At 53.4% G+C, this 25,239-nt stretch overlaps 1 protein-coding gene across 5 annotated transcripts; it reads left to right on the top strand.

Moving 5' to 3' along the window:
- The first annotated feature begins 640 nt into the window (after positions 1–640).
- KDM8 (lysine demethylase 8) lies at positions 641–24,402 on the top strand. Of its 5 annotated transcripts, none has more exons than XM_058286162.2 (8): positions 641–805; positions 9,775–10,280; positions 12,352–12,518; positions 13,804–13,936; positions 16,635–16,679; positions 21,402–21,551; positions 22,529–22,621; positions 22,711–24,402. In XM_058286162.2, the coding sequence occupies exons 2-8, from the start codon at positions 9,807–9,809 to the stop codon at positions 22,873–22,875; spliced, it is 1,227 nt and encodes a 408-aa protein (XP_058142145.1). In that variant the 5' UTR covers positions 641–805; positions 9,775–9,806; the 3' UTR covers positions 22,876–24,402. The 5 variants fall into 5 exon arrangements, with proteins under 5 accessions (XP_058142145.1, XP_058142148.1, XP_058142144.1 ...); XM_058286161.2 differs by lacking the exon at positions 641–805 and adding an exon at positions 7,682–7,769 and having other exon boundaries at positions 9,779–10,280; XM_058286163.2 differs by lacking the exon at positions 641–805 and adding an exon at positions 7,682–7,769 and having other exon boundaries at positions 9,779–10,280; positions 22,568–22,621; positions 22,711–23,005.
- The last annotated feature ends 837 nt before the right edge of the window (positions 24,403–25,239 follow it).

Genomic DNA, 25,239 nt, shown 5'->3' with positions numbered 1-25,239 from the left:
CATCCTGCGTCACCACACGGCACATGACTGGTGAGAAGGCATCTCTGATGGTGCCTTGACATTTCACTGCCTTGGAACTGAAAGTTTTTTTACACTAATACATTGCCCGTTATAAAAACCAACTCTGGTACTTTGCATCGCCTGCCCTTTGGCAAACTAAAACAACCACTAAATGAATTCTCTTCCCTTTCCTACTCAGACTCCCAATCCAGTATGCACAGAACTTTCTGCTCACTCTGCTCAATGCTGCAAAAGGCCTGCTGTGTCCTTGGAACCCACTCATGGTGAGCTCAAAAATCAGTTTCCAGTGACCCCTGCACCACGCAGTGACAGGGGAGAAATGGCCCGATTGTGTATTCTGGCACATGGGAGTTCAAATTGGAGGTCTGTGACTTTACAAAAATAAAAGTATTTCACCAAACCTCGGTTTACTGCCCGGTTAGGAGAGGGCTCAATCCAAATTTTCTGTATTAGAGTAAAGGGTAGATGCCAAACTGCTTGTTATACGAAGTCACTCTCGTTGCTGAGGAAGAAGGCGATATCGGGAGGGAATTGACAACCAAGAGAAAAATCCAGCCCTCCTAGCGGCCGCCACGCTCTCGCCGGGTCAAAGGCGCGGGGCGGAGCCACGGCATCGATCAGTCGGCGCTCCTCTAGGCACTCGATCGCGTTGAGGCCAGCGTGAGGGATCGACGCTCCTCGTGCTAGCCTTTGGCTACCTGGGGAGGGAGAGAGCCGGAGTGTCCGGGCCGAACAAGACACGTCTTCGCCGGGGACAAATCGAAACCGTGCGAACGGCACAGGGGTCAGTCTGAGCAACATGAAAGAGCCGGGAGCCCTCGCTCGGCAGAAGCGCAGGAGGCCGGCCTGGGGAGGGGAGGGCAGTAATTTCGCTTTGCGCCTGCGTGAGAGAGAGCCGGTTGTCCTTTGTTCTGCGCCTGCGCAGCTCTCGGTGTCGCGTGGGTGTGATTCTACTGCTTTTGCGCGGCCGTGTGCTTTGTCATTTTGCTCCCAGTTGCTGTTCCCAGGGTGGTTACCCTGGAGTGGGGCTCCTGGAAAAGCTGCAGCTCTTGGGTCCCGAATGTGGACCGCGAAAATTGTAGCCCTGGGGAAGGCGCCGGGGAGGGAATGGGTCCGAGGGCTCGGGGTGGAAGGTTGGTGTGAAATATCTGGGGACCCAGCCCCAAGGAAAGGTTTTTCTATGTCGATGGGCATTATTAACTGAGAGCGTCTAGCAAAGTTAAGTGGCCTCGATCCAATTTCGAAATTAAGTCACCGTGCTTTGAAGGATCAACCAGCAAGTCCAAAGTAGGAGGCAGGAGGTGTTGGCGGCCCCGGGGACGGCACAAATCCGAAACTGAGGGCCTCTTTATAGAGCCAGATGCACCCTGTGCCATCCGGTGAGGCTTTCTGGAAAATAACCGAAGTTCTCTAAAGTTTTACAAAGCCCTTAAGAAAGGTATTTTTGCACGGTTTCTTTGGAATACTGCCACAATTAAAATCGAGGGACTAACTGGGCAGTCTTCTCAGAAAGCCAAATGGAGGCCCATCGATGGTGGAAGCCACCTCTGGAAGGCTCCAAACAAGCACGAGGCTCTCAGAGGGGCTGTTTCAGGTCGACCTGAGACCTCTGGGGGGCTCTCAGGAGCTGTTTGATGTGGCAAACCTCAGACCCTCTGGGAACCCTGGTGAGATTCTCAGGCATGTCTTTTTACCAGCCAACTTGAAAGATGTCTCTGGAAAGTACTTTCGAGATGCTGATTTTGAAAGCTCATTTAAGAGAACTCAGATGACTGTGGTTGGTGGCTTCCTAGACAACTCTATTGTGTAGCCAGGAGGAACCCACTTGGCTGTTTATAAGGTCTGTAATAAAAAGCTGTGTCTGGTTGGTGACCTTCAGAAGTCAGGGCCTGAGTCCACTTGGGCTGTTTTATACTATACTTGGCTACCTTAACATGACCAGGAAGAAGCCTTTTCATCAGGCTCTACCTGAGGGACTCGGGGAAGCTGATTTATAAGTCCAAGACAAGAACCACTCTGCGTGGTCTCAACCTTTATCTGACCCCTTTTCCAAGAGCTGGGTCATACTCCCACACAAACAATTTAGGGAATGAGCTTGGAGGAGCTGAATTGTTAAGCCACAACAGTCCACTGAGAAAAGTTGTTTTATGCAGCCTGTACCTGACCTTGCCCTGAAGCTGTCCCATGCCATGAGGACAATATGTTTGGCACTCTCGAAGGCTAGCTGTGAAGCCAGGACCCAGGACCGTTCAGGCAGACTGTATTCCTGACATCTTCAGCCATGCACATACAGAAGCCTTCTATGACTTCCGTGATCTTTTTTTAAAAATCTTTTGAGATCAAATTCACATTACATAAAATTTACCATTTAAAATGTGCAATTCAATATTTGTTTTTTAAATCAATTTTATTGAAAGATATCACAAACCATGCAATCCATCTAAAGTGTACAATGACTTTTAATATAATCAGAGTTGTATATTTTTCTTTTTTTTTCAACTTTTTTTAATTTTTAAAGTCATTTTAGATTACATAAATGTTACATGTAAAATACAGCGGATTCCCATATACCCCACCTCCTCCCTTTCCCATACTTTCTCCCATTAACAACATCTTTCATTAGTGTGGTACATTTGTTACAACTGATGGACCTGTATTGAAGCATTGCTTCTAAGTACGGTCTATAGTTCACACTATGTTTTACACTTTGCACTACACAATTTATAGGTTTTTTGTATGCTAGATAACTCACTCTCAATATTTTATGATAATCCTAAAATATTTTTCTAGCATATTGCTATTTTAATTCTTGGAGATATGCTCTTTCATAATAAGATAGTCTACTTTGAAGTAAGAGTTAAGGAAATAGCATGTATATGTAAACAGTTTTGATAATTTATCAACAGTGGCAAATATACATCAACTACCTGGTGGTTTATATTTTGACATAATGAGGAAGTTATTCCATTTTACTTTTAGTTATATCTTGCTAGCTATGTGATGTAGAAGCCATTTCATATTACTATTTGTTCCATAGTCTCTTTTTTTGGTCTTTATTTTTTTAATGTTACATTAAAAAAATATGAGATCCCCATATACCCCCCCATCCCACTCCTCCCCCCATAACAACAACCTCAACTATCATGAGACATTCATTGCATTTGGTGAATACATCTCTGAGCACCGCTGCATCTCATGGTCAATGGTCCACATCATAGCCCACACTCTCCCACAGTCCACCCAGTGGGCCATGGGAGGACATACAATGTCCGGTAATTGTCCCTGCAGCACCACCCAGGACAACTCCAAGTCCCGAAAATGCCCCCACATCACATCTCTTCCACTCCCTACCCCCAGCAGCCACCATGGCCACTTTCTCCACACCAATGCCACATTTTCCTTGATTACAAATCACAATAGTTCATGAATAGAATATCAGTAAGTTCACTCTAATCCATACTCTATTCCTCCCTCCTGTGGACCTTGGAATGGTTATGTCCACTCTACATCTATATCAAGAGGGGGCTTAGATTCCACATGGATGCTGGATGCAATCCTCCTGCTTTCAGTTGTAGGCACTCTTGGCTCCCTGGTGTAGTGGTTGACCTTCTTCACCTCCATGTTAGCTGAGTGCGGTAAGTCCAATAAACGAGAGTGTAGGAGCTGCAAGTCTGTTGATGCTCAGGGCCTGGCTATCACATGGTCAGTGCAGAGATTCAGGTCCCCTGAGTATACACTAAACCCCAGCACCAACGACAGTTCTGGTAAAAGTAACAGGAGAGACTTGTGAACAAAGATCACATCTAAGTCCAGCTCCATCACACAGAAGCACAAACTCCAAAGTCTGGCCAACTGACATGGCACTGAGCTCCATCTGTCATTACCATAGAACCTGTGGGTCTCTGTAGCCGTCAGAAGAACCAATACCTGGGGTTGTATCTACTTTATCTGTCTCTGGGACTCTGCTCAGGTGTGCATAAAGGCAACCCCTCTGATAACCTCCTGGCTCTTTTTGGAGACTCATAGCCATATAAACTCATTTGTCCTTTCTGTTTCCCCCTTTTATTCAGGTCAAAAAGCATTTTTAACTCCTGGTATTACATGTAGACTGAGATATACAGAGTTGTATATTCATCACTGCAATCAATATTAGAGCATTTTCCTTACTTCAAAAAGAAAAACCCCTTAGTAGTCACTTCTCAATCCCTCTGTCCTTCCCCAGCCGTACATAACTGCTAATCCATTTTTTTTTTAAGATTTATTTATTTATTTCTCTCCCCTTCCCCCGCCCCATCCCTGTTGTCCATTCTCTGTGTCTATTTGCTGCATCTTCTTTGTCCGCTTCTGTTCTCAGCAGCACGGGAATCTCTGTTTCTTTTTGTTGCGTCATCTTGTTGCGTCAGCTCTCCTTGTGTGCAGCACCATTCCTGGGCAGGCTGAACTTTATTTCACGCTGGGCGGCTCTCCTTACGGGGCACACTCCTTGCGCATGGGGCTCCCCTATGTGGGGGACACCCCTGCGTGGCAGGGCACTCCTTGCGTGCATCAGCACTGCACATGGGCCAGCTCCACACGGGTCAAGGAGGCCCGGGGTTTAAACTGCGGACCTCCCATGTGGTGGATGGACGCCCTAACCACTGGGCTAAGTCCGCCGCCATGCTAATCCATTTTTGGCTATAAGAGATCTTTTAAAACCAATACCTGTTGAGCACTGGAAGATTGACTTTATATGAAGTGAGGATACAATGTCACTCATGCTTTTTTATATTGTCTATACTTAGCATGACCTTAGGTGTCAGTTTGCCTGGAATGATACCAGTTTATGACTTGTCTGATCATAAATATTGATAACACTCTGGGTTAGCTGATAAATTTTATCATTCACCCACCTCTGCCTGACCACCAGAAGACTATACAACCCGCGATAAGCCCTTTTATGTGGTGCTCTGGGAGGCCCTTCTGGAAGGGTGTTTGATATGGCATCTGCTGACCCCCCTCTGGAAGGCTGTTTGTGTAATACAAACTTTCGTGAAAGACAGGTCAGTGAGGAGGTCTGGGGAGCCACTCAGTAAAGCCAGGCCACGGGGCTGCTCCCACTGATCCCTTTCTCTAGAAAACTGCTTGGTACAACTGTCGAGAGGCCTTTTTATCAGACTGCGACATGGAAACATTGGAAGGCTGATGGGTAAAGCCAGGAGACGAGGGCATGGAGAAAGGCAGCTTTCTATGGCCCATACCTGCCCTTGCCTGGAACGTCATCTCAAATGGCTTGTTGTCTGAAGGCTGCTTCTTACAGCCCACGTGAGGCCTGCTCCTCGGAAGGCTGTTCCGTGCAGCCAGATGAAGTCTCTTTCTCCTAGATGGCCATTTCACGAGGCTGACAGGAGCCAACATCAGGCAGCCTCTGGAGGGTTGACTGATAAAACCAACAGAAGACGCTCCAGGCATTGTAAAGAGTCTGGAAGACTGGTTTGTAAAACTAAGCCAGAACCTGAGATCCTGAGAGGCTGTCTCACCTGGCCCTCAGACAAGGCCTCCAGGTAGAAGGAGACCAGTTTTTAAAACTGGTCACGAGGCCACTTCGGAAGACTGACATAGCAGCATGCAGCTCTTTCCCCCAGAGGTGGTTTGATGTCACAGCTATTTGAAAGGTGAAAGTGAAGAGGTTCTGGGGGGCCGTGGCAACAGGCTGTTAAGATGTGGAGGCTGACAAGGCCACAGGCCTCCTGACCCGGAAACTTGCCTCGTGCTGCCGACATAGGCCCTCTGGGAGGCTGGCATTTAGGATCAGTCACGAGGGCCTTTGGGAGGCCACTGTGACACCTGGAAACTCATGCGGCTCTCCTACACTCCATCGTGGAACTGTCATACAATGTCATCATAAGTTTCTCTAAATGCCTTTACGTAAGCCACTCACTGAGGAACTCTGGATAAAACCCAGGGGGGGACAGATAAGACTGTTTCGCACAGCAAGAGGGGACTGTTCTGTGCAGCCAACTTGAGGCCTTTTCCCAGAAAACGTTCTTGTGGTCGTCGAGGGATGAGGGCTATGTCGTAGGGCTGGTTGACACAACAGCACCTAGGGCCATCTAGGGAGCTGGGCTCGGCAAGGCCCAGCAAGCCCTCCAGGGGGCAATTCTGTAAGGTCAGCCTGGGCAGCCAGTTCACAAAACCCAAATCTGCATCCCGAGGAGACTGGTTTATAGGCCATTGAAACCCCTGGAGGATGTTTTATAAGGCTGCTCCAAGAGACCAGTTTACAAAGCTGGACGTAAGGCCTCCGTGGAAGTCGTTTTTATAGGAAGGTAAATAAGTGGCCTTCCGGGAGGCCTCTTTATAGTTCTCTGTGAGAAGCTGGGAGATGAGGCTTTTGAGGTCTTTGAGGTGCTCAGGAGGAGACTTCTCTTGGTTGCTCTGTAAGGCTCAGTGAGGACACTCTGGGGAGACAGGGCCACCAGGGAGGCCAATCGACAGGTCCCTTTTGAAGGCCCGCGTGCTGCTTTGGGCGTGAGCAGTGGTGAGGCCACACTGCGAGGTGAGACCGGGAAGCGGCCCAGGCAGGCTGTGAACGAAGCCAGCACCAGGCATTTCCAAACCCTCCAGGAAGCTAGTCATGGAAATGGTCACGGCATGCTGGGGCCAGGCCACTTGGACGCTCAGTCCCAGCACTCACTGAGCAAACCAGGAGGGACGTCCGTGTGAAACGGACCGAGAGAGGCTCTGTGGGTACAGTGGTCGGCGAAGCCGGCGCCGTCTTCACCCCAGAGGCCCAAGAGCATTCTGGATAGACCCGCCACTGGCTGTGTGAACTTGTGGCAAATTGCCCAACCTCTCAGATCTCACAGTTTTCATCTGTAAAGCTCACTTCGTAGGGTTGTGCGGGACATGCTAGATAATAGGCACATAGGGAAGGGTATGGAGATTGACCAGAATTTAAGTCCATTTTCCCACACAGTGATTAACTGTGGGGCTTTGAGAGGGCCCTTCATTTTTTCTGGGCTTTAATTTCCTCATCAGTAAAATAGGAAGTTGGGGGATGGGGGTAGGAGGAGTGTGGTGGGGTTGTAGGGGAAAAGATCATGGCCCTATCTGCTTTATGGCATTGTGTGGGACAAATAAAAGTAGAGGGAAGGGAATGGTGGCCTTGCTAGAGGCTGTAAAACTAGGAAGAACTCTGAATGTCTCTTTTTCTTCAGGACAGACCCAGGAAGTAGAACTTTGAAAATAATAACAAATGAGAAAAATGCATCCTTTCTCTTCTGCAGAATGGTAATAATAAATCCTTTTCTTGGGAGTTAAACAGCCCAGGTTCCCAGCTAAAGCACCTGCAGGCTTGTGATCTTGTGACTCAGTTCCCTCGTTTATAAGATGATGGATTTGGAGCCAGGTCCTGTGGGTTGAAAACCTCAGCTCTGTCCCGTGGTAAGTGGATTACTTTGAGGAAGTTTAACTTCTCTGCTTCAGTTTCCTTGTTTATGAAACGGGGGTGCTGATACCTTCTTAGAGTTCTTGTAAGGATTAAAAGTGGAAAGTGCTTAGTGGATTCTTGGCTTAGGGTAAATGCTTCATAATTGTTTGCGTTCGACTTCGTAGGCTCACTGTGAGGCTGAGTGCACTAATCTCAGCAGTGCTTCCAGCACCCTGCCTGCCATCGCTGTTACTCTGATCTGGGGGAAGAGGAGCTAGGGTGCAGCCCAGGAGCAGGGATGACGGCGCCCAGCCCACCTGCAGGACCACATCCACGGCATGTCCTTCACATCTTTTGGCCTCCCCATCTGCTGCTGGCTTCTTCGTACACGTTAGAGCTAAAGGAAGCCATGCTTCCGGTTCGCATGTGTGTTAGGGATTGTTCTGGAAGTCTAGGCAGGGTGTTTATTAGATACCTATCGCTGCGTAACCAATTACCACAATCTCAGCAGCTTAAAATTACGTGCCTTTATTATCTCATGGTTTCTTCCAAAAGGAGTATGGGCAGATAAGGTAGCTGAAGGCAAAGAGAAAGGGGTTCTCAGCTACTCAAACTCGACAGATGCCCACTGCACTGTCTGCCTGTTTGCTCGACAGTGGAGAAGCACCGTCTTAGGGCCACCTCACCGTTGTCGTAAGCGCCACCGCCATGCTGGTGGCTAAACACAGGCTCATTCTTGGCCTTGCTTGGCCTTCCCGGGCAGCTTTTCTCCCGTCTCGTGGCTCTGTCATCTCCTAGGACCTCGGAGTCCTTCACTTCCAGCCAGTGGATGGAGGAGGGTATGAGGTGCCAATGCGCCAGGCCCCCCGAGGAGGCAGCCGCACCTGCATTCACGTCGCGTGGTCGCATCCAGCTCTAGGGGAGCCGGGACATGCAGTCTAACCATGTGGTCGGGGGGTGGGGGAGACATATGGCTTTTGGTGACCATTAGGCAGGGGTTGGCAAACTGCAGCCCACGGGCAACCCCTGGCCCTTCTGTTTTTGTAAATAAAGTTATATTGGAACACAGCCACGCCCCTTTGTGGCTAGTTGCTTTTATGCTAGAAAGGCAGAGTCCTTGCTCCTGTGACTTTATGGCCCACAGAGTCTAAACTGTTTACTCTCTGGCCCTTTACTGGAGAAGTTTGCCTGCCCCCAGCACAGAGCAGACTCTGGAACGCCTAGGACCGAACGCGGGTGGGGGTGGAGCAGCTGGCAGCAGAACACGAGAACACAGCACGGGCGAACCGCGTAACTACCGGGGAGCCCTGGAGCCGGGCCCCCTCCGGGACTTTGTCCTGAGGACTGGCCTGTGCCCAGGCCCAGCTCCCAGGCCGACGCCCCCACAGGCACCACCTGGACGTGTTTTCTCTCCGTATGTTCCAGGCTTCTTCCTGCGAAGTTAAGGTCTCATTCCTTCCACACCCTGACTGAGTGCCTACTATGTGCCTGGCTCTGCCTTTAGCTAGGGAAATAGAGAGAAATGGGATAGGCCCTGCCCTGGGTGAGCTCACAGTCTAGCATTGGAGAGACAGATAAAAGCAGTTATTTGTAATACATATGTACCCCAAGGGCTGTGGGACACAAAATACTGTTGGGGCTTCGTGGCAGGTTTCACTCAGCAGGTCATTTAAAGTGGGCGTTAAAGATTGGATAGGGGGAAACGGACTTGGCCCAGTGGTTAGGGCATCCATCTACCACATGGGAGGTCCGCAGTTCAAACCCCGGGCCCCCTTGACCCGTGTGGAGCTGGCCCATGCGCAGTGCTGATGCGCGCAAGGAGTGCCGCGCCACGCAGGGCTGTCCCCCGCGTAGGGGAGCCCCACGCGCAAAGAGTGCACCCGTGAGGACAGCCACCCAGCGCGAAAGGAAGTGCAGCCTGCCCAGGAATGGCGCCGCCCACACTTCCCCGTGCCACTGACAACAGAAGCGGACAAAGAAACAAGATGCAGCAAATAGACACAGAGAACAGACAATGGGGGGGGGGGGATGGTTAAATAAATAAATCTTTAAAAAAAAAAAAAAGATTGGATAGGAATTTGCCAGGCACAGGAAGGGTGTCATTCCAGGCAGAAGGGAAATACATGTTGCTCTTGGAACAAACACTTGCCCTGTATCCTTTGTGTGCCAGGCACTGTGCCAGTCTCAGAGGAGACAGGTGACAGGGGTCCTGCCCTCACAGTGTTTGGGCCTTGTCACTGCAGATCAGGTACATACAAAAGACAAGGACAGGCTGCAGTGGGGAACGTGTGTCTAAGGGACCAAGGCCGGGCACCGCCTGTAACTTTTGCTTTCTTCTCCACCAGGCAGGCATCAGATTGCACTGGCGGCACGCGAGATGGCAGAAGGTGCCCACCAGCTCGGGGAGGCCCTCAGGGCACTCCTGCCGCCCACCCCAGAAGGCCTGAAGCTGGACCTCGGCGAGAGCGTGGAGAGGAGCGTGGTGCTGCTGCTGCGGCAGGCCACCGAGCTCTTCTGCGCGGGCAGGAGGCGTGAGTGTCTGCAGGAGAGCGAGGTGATCCTCGACTACTCGTGGGAGAAGCTCAACACGGGCACGTGGCGCGACGTGGACAAAGACTGGCGCCGGGTCTACGCCTTCGGCTGCCTGCTGAAAGCCGTGTGCCTGTGCGAGGTGCCCGGCGATGCCGCCGCCGCCGCCACCGCAGCCCTGCGGGTCTGTGACCTGGGCCTGCTGATGGGGGCGGCCATCCTCGGGAACGCCCTCATCAGGGTCGCCGCAGTCCTGCAGGCGCACCTGCCCCCGGGAAAGAGGCCCGCCCAGGGCCCGCCCCCGGCGCAGCCCGGCCGGAAGGTAGGGGGTGAGATGTCACCGCCACCCTTCACACGTCCTAGCCCCCCGCTTCCCTGGGAGGGGCTCGTCAGCGCTCCCGCAGCACGCTCACCTCATCTCTGACTGAAAAGTGTCTGTTCAGTTTGGAGATAGAGCAGCTCGGTCCGTTTTCTCAAAAACAAAGGGTTTTTTTCCTTCAGTTTCTGCAAAAGCAGTGCCCTTTTGGGGAGGAGGGAGGTGGCAGCTTTGTGGTTCCTGAGAGAAGCAGCTCAAAGGGATCGTGTGGGCGAGAGCCGCCGCTGTGAAGCCCTTTTCTTCCAGCGTTTTCTCAGCCAGCTTCTTGCATCACCCACGTCTCTGGCTGCCTGTGCCTCTGGGCGGCTGAGCCCGGCTGAGCCTCTCTGACCAGGCAGCTTCCATGCCAGGCGACCGGTCTGTCACGTTCCTTAGATCCTTGCAGGTGTCAGTGCCAAAGAGCACCAAAGGCAGAGGGGATAGTTCACCCAGAAGAGCACAAACCCCAGCGCCAAATCGCAGGCTCACGTCCAGTCCCCCTGTGCTGAGCGAGGCAGTTAACGCCACTGAGCCTCGGTTTCCTCATCTGTGAAAAGGCGGTTAGAGGACCGGCCCCCAGAAAGGAAGGAATTAAGACCAAGGGGCATTTTTCTAAATACTTTCCTGTATTTTCAGAATTTCCTACAGTGAGTATGATTTTTATATCAGAAATGCAAACAGATGTCACTGAACACACATGCATGTAGCCAAACTATAATGAAATCCTGCAAAGTGGGAAGAAAAATTGGCAGCAAACATACCCGCATAAATATCTATTATATAAGGAGTTATTATACAAATCTATAAGGAAGAACCTGGGCTTCCGGAGGTGGACTGTTCACAAGTGGCATGAGGAGGAACTAGCTATATTAAACAGACGTGGAGGAATGGTTCAGAAAAGGTGCAAATAGCAAACGCAGCAAGGCACGCCTTTGGGCTATTAAGTTAGTAAGGGCTCCCCAGCGAGCCCTGGGCCCAGGGCGTGGTGTCGGTCGGCCTTTTGAACGTGCAGATCGAGGGACAGGTAGCTGTCCCCTCGCCCCATGGGTCACACTCCCCCCTACTGAGTCTGTCCCAGGGAGCACGGAGGTGACTTCAAGCCAGGCGGTCCCCCGGCATGGGGCCGTGACTGGCAGTGTCTGGCAGAGTGGAGTCAGCCAGCCTGGGTTCAGTCCCCGCCGGGCCTCACCAGGTGTGAGTCAGGCAGTGCCCTGGCCCCACCGGGCCCGTTGCCTTGTCCGTAAGGACGGGGTGTGCTGAGCCTTACAGGTCACCAGCAGTGGCCCAGACATACCTGGGGCTGGGGCCAGCCCAGAACGGCCCTCGCCCTGTCTTGGAGCTTACCTTCCACTGAAGCTACCACGGGTTTTTTCTGACGGGTGGTGGCGTAGGTGAGGGGGGCCTCTGAAGGTAAAGCCCACCTGCCCCACGCACGGGTAGGAACGTCCACTGCCATTGCCGCCACCGCTGTTACTGCTCACGTTCACAAGTGGCTTGGGGTCCCGTGGAGGGGCAGTCATTGACACGGGCCAGGCAGGAGCCTCACATGGAATCTGGGCGCTGAGCTGTTGAACGAGGACACACACTCAGAGGCAGGAAGTCACTCGTAGAGATGGCTGAGTAGATGACGATGCGGCTGCTCCTAAGGAGTTCTGAGGGCTGGTGGCACCATGGAAGTGGCTTTGCGAAAATCAGTGGGAAGAGAGGCAGGGTTGCTTGTTTGTTATCAGTAGAGCCGCCAGTGGGCCAGACAGGTGTGTGAGAAGAGGGGGAGAGTGCAGTTTGGAGTGATAAGATTTCCTCTGTATTACAGAATTGCCATAAAAGCACTATATTACTTTTATAATTTTAGCAGACATTTTTAATGGTGAAGAAAAAAGCCTGGCGTGATGAGTAGACAGTAGTAATGGTTGCTGTACTATTGAGTTTATCTGTTACTGCTTTTATTGGCACCGAAGCTGACCTCCCACTCACGCCAGTTCCTAGTGGAATGCCTTTCTTGGTGGTTGTCATTTTGTTTTGTTTCGTTTTTCAACAGAGAGCAAGGAATGACCAGGTTTCTGTTCCAGATGTGGATCTAGAAGGAACTGTCCCCCGGCTCCACTGCCCGTCCCTCGAGTATTTCAGGAAGCACTTTTTGGTTCCTCAGAGGCCTGTGATCCTGGAAGGTGTGGCCGAGCATTGGCCGTGCATGAGGAAGTGGAGGTGGGTGGCCGCTGTTCCGGGACCCCCTGGCTCCTCCCGTCCCCCAAGGAAGACAGCCACGCAGGCACTGCACACCCCGGGGCCGTGGCTGAGGGGTTAAAGAAGAGAAAGGCCAGCGCTCAGAACAGATGCTGAAGATGCTAAGATTCTTGCCTTCTACAGCTCACCTGCCCTCTGCAGTTTTGTTTTTAACCTTTTATTTTTTTATTTTATTCTTTCTTTTTAAAGAAGTTTTAGGTTACGTAAATGTTACATCAAAAATACAAGGGATTCCCATAGACCCCATCCCCTCTCCCCTCAGCAGTTTTTGAACAAGTGTATAAATGGAAGTCAACGTTAAATCTGTTGTGCACTTTTGCCGGAGCCTAGGTACTCGGGGGAACATTCTCAGGGGCTCTGGGGCTTAAGAGTAGAAACAAGAACCCAGCAGGCCCGCCCTCCCCTTCAGTGGGATCCATGGTCTCCCGTGTTGGCTGTGCTCGGGGTGTCACCCTCTTACCTTCGAGTCCCTCCTCTGATTCATGGGGGTGGGAAGAACCAGCAGCGGGAGGGTCACCGTCACCCACACTGTGCCTACTTCGGGACGTGAAGCCGTGCTTCTCACGAGAGGCTGCTGGGCCGGCCTGTCTTTGCAGCAGTGGTTTTGTGGGGGAGCAACTCCCCCTGAGACCTGTGGGCGAGGAATTCAGACCACAGGCGCCAGCGTCACAGCGCGTACTCTCCACTCGTGTCAGGCACGCGCTGTGCTTTGCTTTACCTCAGTTTATCCTTACTGGTTCCCAGGGCAGGTGCTGTCACCACCACCCCCACCCCCGGGTTACAGAGGAGGAGCAGGGCCCGGAGAGGGTCGGTAACTTGCTGAAGGTCCTCTGCTCTGTAGCTGGCACCCTGGAGTCAGTCCCAGGCCTCCAGAGAGCAGAGGCAGGCACCTCACCCCCTCCCCTGCCTGCTCCCCGCTGGCACAAAGAAGGTCCCTCCGCTGAGTGACAACATGAGCAAAGACAGAAGTTAGAAGGCTCTTGGCCATTAGGGAAATAGAGCAGCTCAGCAACAATTTTAGCAACCAAATATGGTGGACCTATCTGCCAAGCTCCACAGCGCCTTGGGCAGGTTACCGCACCGCTCTGTGCCCGTTTCCTCGTTGGTCACGTGGGCGCTCTTCGGGCGGAATTTTGTGAGGATTCTAGGAGAGACTGCGTGCAATGAAGCACACCTAGCACAGGGGCCGGGCAGTAAGTGTTAGCGGTGATGGCAGTGATGATAACGGTGCATATTTTTCTGCTAGTTTGGAGTATATCCAAGAAATTGCCGGCTGCCGCACTGTTCCGGTGGAAGTCGGTTCCAGGTACACCGACGAGGAGTGGTCCCAGACACTGATGACGGTCAGCGAGTTCATCAGCACATACGTCGTCGGCGAGGTATGTCCTTTCGACTCCTTTCCCCTAATGCCTTCAGGAGCGGAAACACATTCCATTTGGGCAAAGAGCCTCTGTGTGTCACCCTGGGAGCTCCCTGACGGCGTCGGCCTGTGAGAGTCTGGCCTCTCGGATGGCCAGAACAGGACGGCAGGTGGCTGGGCAGGCAGGGAGGCAGGCTCTCTCGTGCTTTCATTATTTATTTGGTACAGTTCAGTGGTTTTTGGTGTATTCATGAGGTTGTGTGGGTGTCACCCCTGTCTAATTCCAGAACACTTCCATGAGCCAAAAAGAAACCCCAACCCGTCAGCAGCTGCTCCATCCTTCCTCTCCCCCAGCCCCTGGTGACTGCTCACCTGCTTCCCATCTCTGTGGCTTTGCCTGTTCTGGACATTTCCTATGAGTGGACTCATACCCTGTGTGGCCCTCTGGTCTGGCTTCTCTCGCTTAGCATGATATTTTCAAGGTTCGTCCGTGTTGAGCATGATCAGTGCTTCATGCCTTTTTATGGATGAATAATATTCCACTCATCAGTTGATGGACGCTGGGACTGTCTCCGCTTTTTGGCTATTGTAAAAAATGCTGCTGTGAAGCTTCACGTACAAGTTTTTGTCTAGACGTACGTTTTCAGTTCCCTGGGGTATATACCTAGGCGTGGAACTGCTGAGTCATATGGCAACTCTCCGTTCACCCTTTTGAGGAACTGCCAGGCTCTTTCCCACAGCGGCCACACCGTTGTCTGGGCTCAGATTCTTACAGAAGGGCCCGTGGGTGGCTTCCTCTTCCTGCGACCCAGGTCATGAAGTGTAGACGGCTGAGCTGCTCCTATTGGCTGAGAACAAGGGACACCTGGAGCGGGTGCCCGGCCCCTGAGGCAGGATCTGGGGTCCCCCTAGGACCTGGGGTCCCAGACGCCTGAGAGCGGGAGGGAATTTAGCCGCAGTGGTTTGCACCGCTTCCGTGCCCTCCCGAGCGACCTTGCCCGGGCGGCCCCAGGCCCCGTCACTAAACTTCTGATGGGCTCAGAGCTCCCCGCCTGGCCTTCTAGCCCGGCAGGCCAACTCCTGAGGGGCCTCCCTTCCCACTCTTCTCGTTCGCTCCTGAATTCCCAGCTTCCTCCGCAGGCCCTCGTGCCGTCCTCTGGGCCGGGGCCTCCTCCATCAGTGCTCACAGACATCTTTCCGTCCCTGCCTTCTGCACGCATCCCCTCCCCACCTCACCTCTGCTCACTTCCCTCCTGCCTGGAGGTCTGGGAACGGGAGCCGTGGGTTAGAGACCCGGCGTGCTGGCTTGTCCACTTGAGCTTTTAGGAGCACACCTGCCGGAAAGGCCTTCAGCTGTCCCCTCTGCTGGGAGGAAGCCTGGTGCCTGGAGAGAGGCATCCCAGAGCACACTGGCAGGTGGGCTGGGTCCTGTCAGAACCGGCTGGAAGCCCAGCTCAGCCCCCGCTGGCTGTGAGGCTGGTTACTTAGCTCTCGGGTCCTCAGCTCCCTGGCTTGTAAAGTGAGGACAGCGGCGCCTCGGCCACAGCGTCCTCGTGAGGCTTCAGGTTGGCCCGCACTCGGCTCGGGCTGGGCAGTCAGCGCTCGGTGAGCAGATGGCAGGCCCCAGCCCACGGGGTCTGTGGGGGCAGAGGTGGTGCAGAGCTTGGACCTGGCACGCTGTAGACTCTCAGGAGCCTTTGCTAGAAAGGAGGGAGGGAGGGAGGAGACAAGGCGGGAAGGAGATGCTGGGAAAGGGGCTCGAGGGACTTCGGGTCTCTCCTGCAGACTCCCACCATGGCTGCTCCTCGGAGCTCGTCAGTCCAGAGAAGGGTCAGCTCGGGCTAAGGTTTGGGTCTTAGGGTGAGAGGGAGACCCAGAGCCCGAGGCTCTGCCTCCACTGCCCCCCCAGAGGCCCTCAGCCATCTTCAGAGAACCCCTCGAGCATTGTGGAGCCCAGTTTTCACCCCCAAGTACCAAAACATCTTATGAAATGATAATATCCAATAACATCCCGTGCAGGCAAAGACATAGGAAAATGCGCAAGCACAGTAATGGTTGGTAAGAGTAGAAGTGATTTTACTTTGGGGAAAATAACCTGGCAGATGCTATTAAAGTTTAAGATGCACATACCTCTTGACTCAGTAGCTCCACTTTCGGATGCCCTAGACCACAGAAATATAAGGCCATTGTACAAGAATGTTAGTGAATATTGTGACAGAACAACCTGAATGTCCACAGTCGGGGAGCAGTTGAATTAATGATATATTCTGTCTATGAAACACTGTAGCTATCAAAAAGTGATAATGTATGTATTGACCTAAAGAGATAGTCATGAAAAAAAAAGCAAGTTTCACGGTGCTGCACATATTGCGATCCCATTTTGCTTCTTCTTTATTGTTGAAGTTCTTCTCAATGTGCGGCCCCTTCACTTTTCATTTGAGGAGCCTGGGCCCCGGTGGCATGGAGTGACCTCTCAGGACCACCGTCGTGGCGAAGGCAGCCAGGCCCTGCGTCCGCCTGCCTGGCCCAGCTGCTCTCTCGAGAGCGGATCCCGTCAGCCCCGGGTGCTGTGGGGGGAGCAGGGCTTGGACAGGGCGCGTACCGGGCGAGATGGGGGCACGCCACGTGCTGAGCACCTGCTCCGCGGTGGCAGTGCCAGGAGGGCATCATCCTCACGGAGCTCTCTGTGTCGTCTCCCCTGCTTCTCCTGTGACCAGCCGAGGGACACCGGCTACCTGGCTCAGCACCAGCTCTTTGACCAGGTAAGTCGGAGGCCATGCGCCTCTCTCTCTCAGCCTCCACCTCTCCGCTCCCATCCTCGGCTCTGATGAGAGCGGGCAGGAGAGGGTGTGGCACTGGTGCTGCCCTCTCTGGGCACGAGGGGGACTCCCCGTGGCTCCCTGTCCCCTCCTCAGCCAGGGCAGGGCAGGGCGACCCCAGGGGTGGGGGAGCCAAGTCAGGGGTCCAGGTGTGCTCAGGACTCAGGAGTGGGTCCAGGCAGCCAGGCGGGGGCAGCAGGCCCTGACCCGATCCTTCCAGCCCCTTCCCCACCCCCAGCCAGACCGACGGCATCCAAATCTGCCTTTCCCCAGGGCCCAGGCAACTGTGTCTGTAGTAGGGTGCAGTCCACGGCCCCCAAATGTGATGCTCGCACAGGTAACTCAGGACTGCGTGTTTTGGGGTGAGAGAGAACATCAGGATACCTGTATTACAGGGAGGACAGGAAGAACTGCCACTAGAGGCATGATTGCTTGTCTGTGGACCGTTAGGTGGTGTGCTTTTTCCTTTCCCATAGTTTCCAAATATCTGTGGTGAGTATATACAGTCATCATAATGGGAAGAAATAGACTTTAAATGCAACAAAACAAGAGAAGAAAATGAAGTGTACAAGTGGTCACATTGTTTCACATTACGAAAGCCGGCTAGTTAAAAACCTAAAATAATAGAAGCAGGGCTCATCCTGGGGGAATTTTTTAACTGTTTTTCTCTGCCACCCTGTGTCCCCTGCCCCCGTCCCCACTCACTTCTTCCCTTCTGAACTTGGTGGTGTGTGGCCAGGGCCCTGCCTGGGAACACTGCCCTCGGGGGTTTTGAGTCCCCCATCTGTGCCAAGCACTGCGTTAGCCACTGGAGGTATGAGGAGAAAGACGGAGTCACTGCCCGTGGGCCCCCACGTCACCGTGCGTCACGTGCTGGCGCAGGCCTCAGGAAGTAACAGGCGGCACGACAGGACAGTGGAGGCAGGGGGTGGGCAGCCTCTGTGGGGAGGAGCATGGGAGCGACACCCCGTGCGGAGACGCGAGAAGGGGCAAGTCAGCCTGGGGTAGCTGCAGGTTCAAGGTGCGAAGGCAGCAGTGCGCGGTCACGGTCGGAAGGAAGTTGAGTGTGGCCAGGGCAGAGTGAGCCAGGAGGGGGGACGTCGCGGAGGAGGCCTGAGAGGTAGGGAGGGACTGGACGCTGCGGGACGTTTTTCTGAACGTGATGGAGCACCCTGGAGGGGCTGGCGTTGAGGCTCACCGGGGCCACTGTTTAAAGAACGAGTTGGAGAGAGACAAACACGGAAACGGGGAGCCCGGCTGGGAGGTCCAGGAAGAACTGCTGCTGTGTAAGGGGAGCGGTCTAAGCTGTGGGGAGGGGCTGGGGAAGGGGACAGCCAGGGAAGCTGCCCAGGTGGACCTAAGCAGCTCGTTTCTGGAGCTGGGGAACCTGGAGGACCCATTGTCCTGAGCAGCTTTGCTGGTCTTGTCAAGCCTGACACCCCCCGTGGAGCGCAAGTCGGGGCCCCTCTCTGCAGGGTTTGGGGCCGAGGCCCAGGGATGCCCCACTGCTGTCTACTGCCGGGGCCAGGGCTGCTCTCACTCCCTGTCCTGGCCAGCGGGACCCAGGTCCAGTTGGAGCATGCCGGGCTCAGGAAGCCTCCAGAGCCACAGTGAATGAGCTGGGGAAGCTGCGGGGTGCGGCGGGCTGTGACAGCGTGAAGTTCTTTTATGAAACCCAAAAAGAAAAAGATTATGTTTTTGAACTAATGCATTCCTGGGGATTGTGAGACCCTTTTGATTGGACTGCGTCAGTGAGGCCTGACTCTAAGTTGAGTCTGTGCCCTCTTGCTGGGTCTTATTTAAATGGAGACCCAGGAAGAGGAGCTCAGCCACGTGACAGAAAGGACTGCAGGTTCACCCACAGCTGAGCTCAAGGAGAGAAGCCCCAAGAGGCTCAAGTTTTCGATGCCCAGCAAGTGCTGACTGATGGACCACAGCCAAGTTCAAGGAGAAAGTGTAGAGAGGCTGGCAGACCCCCCCTCCTGCCCGATCACCACATGATGCTGACGCCAGGATCGACAGCAGCTGACTTTGGTGAGAAAGCATCTCTGGTGGTGCCTTGATTTGTACATTTCACAGCCTCAGAACTCTAAGCTTTTACCCCAAATAAATCCCCTTCATAAAAGCCAGCCCATGTCTGGAACTTGTGTCAGCAGCCCTTTGGCAAACTGGGACAATGGCAAAGTTCACGATTAATTTCAGGATGAACCAAGACTTGAGGAAGACCCCTGGGCGGGTGGAGGGCACTGTGCTTTCCCCTCGGGCCCAGTGGTGTGCTTTCATCCCTCTGCTCTGCGGCTGCCTCTGGGAGAGGCCTGAGGAGCCCGAGTGCAAGGGGGCCTTCGGCAGCCCCTGCCCTGTTTCCTGGGGTCTTCTCTGCCTGCGTGAAGCTCAGTGGCTCCCACCATCTTCTTACGCAAGAGCATCTTTCTGACTCTCCTCCCAGAGTCCTCCCCCTGTGTTTGACTTTTGCAGCACTCTAGCCCTGCCTTCACTCATCGGTCACGTGGGAGCCCCGATTCTGTGGGGTCTGAATCCTCCGCCAGTGGCTCTGGTTCCACTGTGACCTGGCCAGCCAGTTGCCTTTCAGAAATCTGTTAACATCATCAGGAACCAATCAGCGCTTCCACCCAGCATCCCACAGGGCCGGGATCTTCTGGAGAAGGGGAGCTTCTGCTTGGTTCTGCTTTTGAAGTCATGGAAAAGCTTGAAAGCCTGAGGACCCCCACAAGACCTCGGAGCCCAGCGCTGGATCTCCTACACTAGCCAGACGTGCACCCAGCGGCGGTTCTGCATCTCTCCACGGGCTGTGTGGGGCAGGCTTTTCTGGTACAGAAGAGCAGCCTCCGGACCCAAGCTCCCTGCAGGGAGAACATCCGGCACTTCAGAGTGGCCCGTGGTTGCTTACCCAGCAACCTTGAAAGCCCAGGAACTGTTCTTGAGGGAAGGGCAGGCGTCTGCCACAGGCATCCTTCAGACTGGGAGCACTTCCTCACAACACCCGAGGAGACTCCTCCCCTTTGCAACAGTTTTCATCTCTCGGGCCTGGAAAATGCCACCTGGTCCAGAGATTTCTAACCCCCTCCAGGGCTTGGAAGGAATCCACATGTCCTAGCCATGGGGGCTGGAAGCTCCACTCTGGAGTGTGCCTTCCAAAGGGTCTTCATTCCGAGACCCTGCTTCTCCCAAGCTGGGCCAGGCCACCACCTTGTGCCTCCCAGACTGCCTGGGGCACTGGCCAAGGGTGCTGAGGCTTTGGGAAATCCAGTAGACAGTTAGGTTTGGGCCTTGCAAGGATCACATGTGGGAAAGCCACAAAAGCAGAAAGCAACTGGGCCTGAAGCTGCAGCCTCCAGGGGAGGTAAACTGAGTCGAGCTTCCACAAAATTGCCCATGAGATATGACCCACCCTCACTCCACCGGCCATCTCGCTCACAGGCTCAGGGTGGCACCTGCTTTTCCCTCCAGTCTGGCTTTATGCCCACCCTCAACTTTTAGAATAGGGAGCCAAGAACCCCGGCCTGTGGGACAGGAATTCCCTCTTGTCCTCATTTCCCTGAGGCAAAGATGAGAGAGTTGTTGTCCAGAGAGGGCATGGGGGCTGGGGAAGGGGTATAAGAAAACACAAGGGAGAACAGCGAGGATTCTTTTAAATGTCATCTTGTGTTGCCTGTTCATTGCGGCAGATGCCCGAAGATAAGCCTCCATGCTTGCAAGTCAGGTAAGCACCTAACTCACCGCCTCCTCTGGGCACCCTCCAACACCTTGCCAGCGATCAGTCAGCCTCTGCACAGACCAGCATGGCACAAACTCATTTCCAGCTGGGACATGAATTTGACGGGTGTTTAAGGCTCTTTTACACAGTCCCTACTTGCTAGTGAGATAGAGCTTTACCAACCAAGGGCACCAGCAGCCTTGCCCGAGAGCGCCCTTTTCACCACATCCTCACCACCACTGGGCGTTATCATTTTCTTAAATCTTCGCTATTTTGATGGGCAGGAAATGGTGACTCATTGTTGATTTAATTTGGGTTTATTTGCCAATGAGACTAAGTACCCTTCTTTATATCTAATCAGTTGAACTATCTTTTCTTTTACATATCATTTGATTTTTCTCCTGTGACAAAATCTTAGTGGCTTCCTTATTAATTTATAGGCTCTGTACCATAATCCCTGATTTACCACAGTTAGTTCAGAAAAGCTTCCAAGTTCATTGGCCTTTATGTAAATTATTTAAAACATAACAATTGTGATTTACTTACCGTTAGTAAATTTTAGAAAATCTTCCCCTCTGGTGATTTGATAAAAAAGCCCATCCCATTTTCTCTTTTTCTTATTTAAATTTTTTAAAATATTTTTAAAAACTCTTCTAAAATAACAGGCTGGCTTATTTTAAAGAATAAAGCACCAAAATCTAGTTTTTTAGAAACAAATATAAAATGCATACACATTGCAACAAATCTGAAAAAAAAAATGACACTCCTCCTAATAATCACATATTTGTTTTATAAAATGTTTTAAAATCCCTCTACTATGAAGCATGGGTCTAAGAGGATTCCTACACAAGTAGACAGTATGTTTGGCTCTCGCATCAGGCGGGCCGCTGTTTATGGCTGGTGTGCCCGAGGCCCAGCCTGGGACCTTCCGTTCTGCTCTGAACCCCCAGATCCCCGAGCTGAAGCAGGACATCAGCATCCCCGATTACTGCTGCCTGGGCGACGGGGAGGAAGACGAGATCACCATCAACGCCTGGTTTGGTCCCCAAGGAACCGTCTCTCCTCTCCATCAGGATCCCCAGCAGAACTTCCTAGCCCAGGTGAGGGTTGCTGCCGCCGCCCCCTCCTCCCGCCCCAGCCACGTGGCCTGGCCACACGGTGCGTGTTTCAATGCCAGGCTCTCCAAAAGAGAAACCAGGACCGTGGGGTTGTGGGCAGAAATAACCAAAGAGAGATGGTGCCAGCACCTCCCCACCCCCACCCCCCCGTGTTGGGCTGCCTTCCAGGTGTGGTTGCCTGGCCCGAGGCCACCCCGAGATCCTGGCTGCCTCCCTTGGGGTGGAGCAGGGCAGGGGACTGGTTTCCAGGGGTGGTGTGAATGCCCCCAGCTGCCCCCACCCTGCCTGCCGTCCTTTTCCTTCCTGCCACCTAAATAAGGATAGTGGGGGCTATTCGCAGGAGAGGGGAGGGGGCGCTCTTCTCAGTCATTGGATGGTTTCCTCCTAGTCCCCAGGCAGGAGAGAGTGTGTATGCTGGGAAGGTAGGGACACTAGCAGTTGCTGTTCTCATAGGCAGAGAGATTTCATAGATGAGAACATTCTGGCCAAGTGAACCAGTCCAGGGGCAGTACAGTGGAGAGGCCCAGAGCTTGGGTTCTGGAACCAGACTGCCTGGAACGAACACCGGCTCAGTCACCCATCAGCCTTATGAACTCGGGCAACTTTGCTGCTCCAGGCCTTGGTTTCCTCATGTGTAAAATGGGCATGATGCCAAACCACCTCCTAGGATTGCTGCGAGGATTAACTGGAGTAATCCACTTAGAGCACCTGAAACAGTGCTCGGCACAGTCGAGTGCTTCATGTTCGTTAGGTGTCCTGACGTTATCACTGAGCCGTAAAGTATTGGGAGGAAGAAGGTAGTGCTCTGGCCTCCGAGCACATGTATGGGAGGGGCCGGGGAGGGCGCGCGGCCAGGCAGGGAGAGGCGAGGGAGGGTGCTGCAGAGTCAGCGGGGCAGCAGCGGGGGTGAGGCCATGCGGTGAGCCCACCTGACTGGCTGTCGGATTCCTTCCTCCCAGGTGATGGGGAGGAAATACATCCGGCTGTATTCCCCGCAGGAATCAGAGGCCTTGTATCCTCACGACACACACCTTCTCCATAACACGAGCCAGGTAGGCACTGGGCTCAGGGTGCCCCCACCCACACCCCAACCCCGAGACCCATCAGCTCCAGGGCAAGTGACTCCTTTTGCTGTTTTTAGGTTGATGTGGAAAACCCCGACTTGGAACAGTTTCCCAAGTTTGCCGAGGCCCCGTTCCTGTCCTGCGTCCTGTCTCCGGGGGAGATCCTGTATATCCCGGTGAAATACTGGCATTATGTGCGGGCTCTCGATCTGAGTTTCTCAGTCAGCTTCTGGTGGTCCTAGGCAGGGAGAAAGGGAAAGGGCCTATAAGGCAGGCAGGGTTTGGGGAGCCCCTCGGCTGCTGCTCAGTGCCTGGCCTGAGCCTGTGCCCTGAAGACGCCTTCACCACCAGGTGGCAGCACTGAGGGATGGGCATGCGTGCTCCAGGCAGCTGTACCCCAGAAGGACATGCCGGGCCCCCCCGGAGGCCCCAGGACACAGGAAACCTCAGGCAGCACCTGTGGTGGTCAGCAGCACAGACTCTGAGGGGGTGCCCGGATCCCCACCCCAGCTCCACTGCTTAACTGCCGTGGGCTTTGGGGCAAGTGACTGTACTTCACGGGGCCTGTGTTGCCGTCTTTGAGTAGGGCAGGGCCGTCCTCCCCACAGCGCCAGGAGGAGGTGCGTGTGCAGTGTCGGCTCTGTGGCCCTGCGAAGGCCGCTGCCGCCCTGCCCAAGTAAGCACCGTGGTCCGCTTTACGTGGCGGGGCCTTCTGTAGGCTTGGGTGCGCCCACCCCTGCTGGCCACTGGGAAGGCATGGGGAGGTCTCTGAGGTTGCCATGGCTGAAGTCTGCTCTGGTGAAGTGCAAACGCCATCCAGCGTGAGGATTTTCAGGTGTGCACACATCCCGTAGTCAGTTACAGAGCAGCCATCGGCACCACCCAGAGCCCCCTCCTGCCCCGCGGAGCTTCCGTCCCGCGCAGGTAACTGCTCTCCAGGGAGGGTTCCAGGCCTTCAGTGACGGCAGAGGCTGCTTGTCGCCTGCTCAAAGCTTTGACCCATAAGGCGCTTCCCAGCGCCCTGACTGGAGGCAGGCAGGCACGGCCCCAGGGTGGGCACCAGAGAAGACCCTCCACTTGTGGGGAGAAGCACCCTGGTAGACAGGTACACCAGGATTGTCTGGAGTTTGAAAACACTCACAAAACCAAGTGACCACCAGGTAAAGATGAATTCATTCCAAACCCGCCACAAAAGAAGAAATTTTAAAAGTGAATAAACCTAATTAAGTTGAGCATCAGCAGACCCCAAAGATACACAAATTAAAAGAGATACCTACTAAATTAGCAAAGGTGTTTAAAACTCTGGTGCTGTGTGGATGAGGGTAGGATGTCATCCTGCTGGTGGGAGTTCAGCTTGGCAGAATTTTAGCTGAAACGAAGAACCTTAAAATGTTTCCCTTTGCATCTGGCAATCCCACTCCATCCTCAAGAAATAGCAGAAAGATGGTCTCAGAGGCTACATATCCAAATGGAACCATCACAGTGTTATTTGTAATAGCAAGAGACTGGGGACATCCTAAGGCAGCCCATCAGTGCAGTGAACATTTTAGAGCTGTTGAACACTTAGGTTATTTAAGGTCATGGGGAAACTGTCACTTTAACTCGACTTATAAATGCTATAGTCATATACATACGTGTGTGCATGCATGTCCTTACAGAAAATGCTTCCAATAGGCTGGGTGTATCTGGGCTAGTATGGGCATTTTTTAAAAATACTTCTCTATAATTTCAAATTTAGAATATTTTTAAATAAAGTTTTTAAAAAATTACCTATATATTCTTTAATAAGTCATTTGTTCATCCAAATTGCACTGCTGCCTGTTGTGGGGAGTGAGGACACAGGGGCCACGCTTGGGAGCATGCTGTCACTGGATGCAGCAGTCAGTACTGGGTGTGGGAAGCGCTGCAGGAGGTGTGAAATGATCCCATGATGGAGGGAGGGTGGGATTCAGGGAACAGAGGCCAGAGCAGGTTCTGGGAGGGAGCCCAGGATTTTCCACAGGGACAGTGGAGGGGGGGCCTCCAGGCAGAGGGGGCCCAGGATGGGAACAGGAAGTGGAACGAGAGGGGCAGCACAGCCTAGGTTATTGTAGGCCCCAAATGCCAGAGGTGCTGGGTTGACACAGGATCCTGACTCAGGCTAGTTTAAGCAATAACGAAACAAAATAGATGTTCCAGCAAGAGAGGGTGCTGGGGGAGCTCACAGAACTACAAGGAGAGCCACGGGGACAATCCAGGCTTCTCTCCCTGGCTCCTGTGTCTGCTGGCCTCTGCCTGGTCTCATTCCCTGCCCTCTTGCTGGTCCCAGCAGGCTCAACTCGGGATCCTTCCAGCACCAGGATAGGCAGCTGCTTGTCCTCTGCTTCCAGATCCAGGAACCCCAGGGAAGACACACACACCCAAGCTGGTGCCACCCCTGGAGCCAAGGCCTGGCTGCTGATCATCACCCTGGGGTACCTGGAAGGGACAGGGAAGGCTGACTAGATGGCTGAAAATGGCTGCTCTCATGCTCCCTCGCCAGGCCCAGGGATTTGGGCTTTATCCTGCGGATCTTGGAGTCTTCAGAGTTTTGAGCAGAAACCACCAGATTTCACATCTGAGTGTCA

This window comes from Dasypus novemcinctus, chromosome 23, assembly GCF_030445035.2.
Source record: "Dasypus novemcinctus isolate mDasNov1 chromosome 23, mDasNov1.1.hap2, whole genome shotgun sequence".
NCBI classification, from domain to species: Eukaryota; Metazoa; Chordata; class Mammalia; order Cingulata; family Dasypodidae; genus Dasypus; species Dasypus novemcinctus.
The sequence above is the reverse complement of the archived record's forward strand: the minus strand, read 5'-3'. Positions and strand labels throughout refer to the sequence as shown.

What these genes read in the sequence shown, in the direction of transcription:
- KDM8 (XM_058286161.2), top strand. An exon ending in GCACATACGTCGTCGGCGAG is followed by an intron (nt 13,937 to 16,634) that starts GTATGTCCTTTC and finishes TCCTGTGACCAG; the next exon opens with CCGAGGGACACCGGCTACCT. An exon ending in AGCACCAGCTCTTTGACCAG is followed by an intron (nt 16,680 to 21,401) that starts GTAAGTCGGAGG and finishes CTGAACCCCCAG; the next exon opens with ATCCCCGAGCTGAAGCAGGA.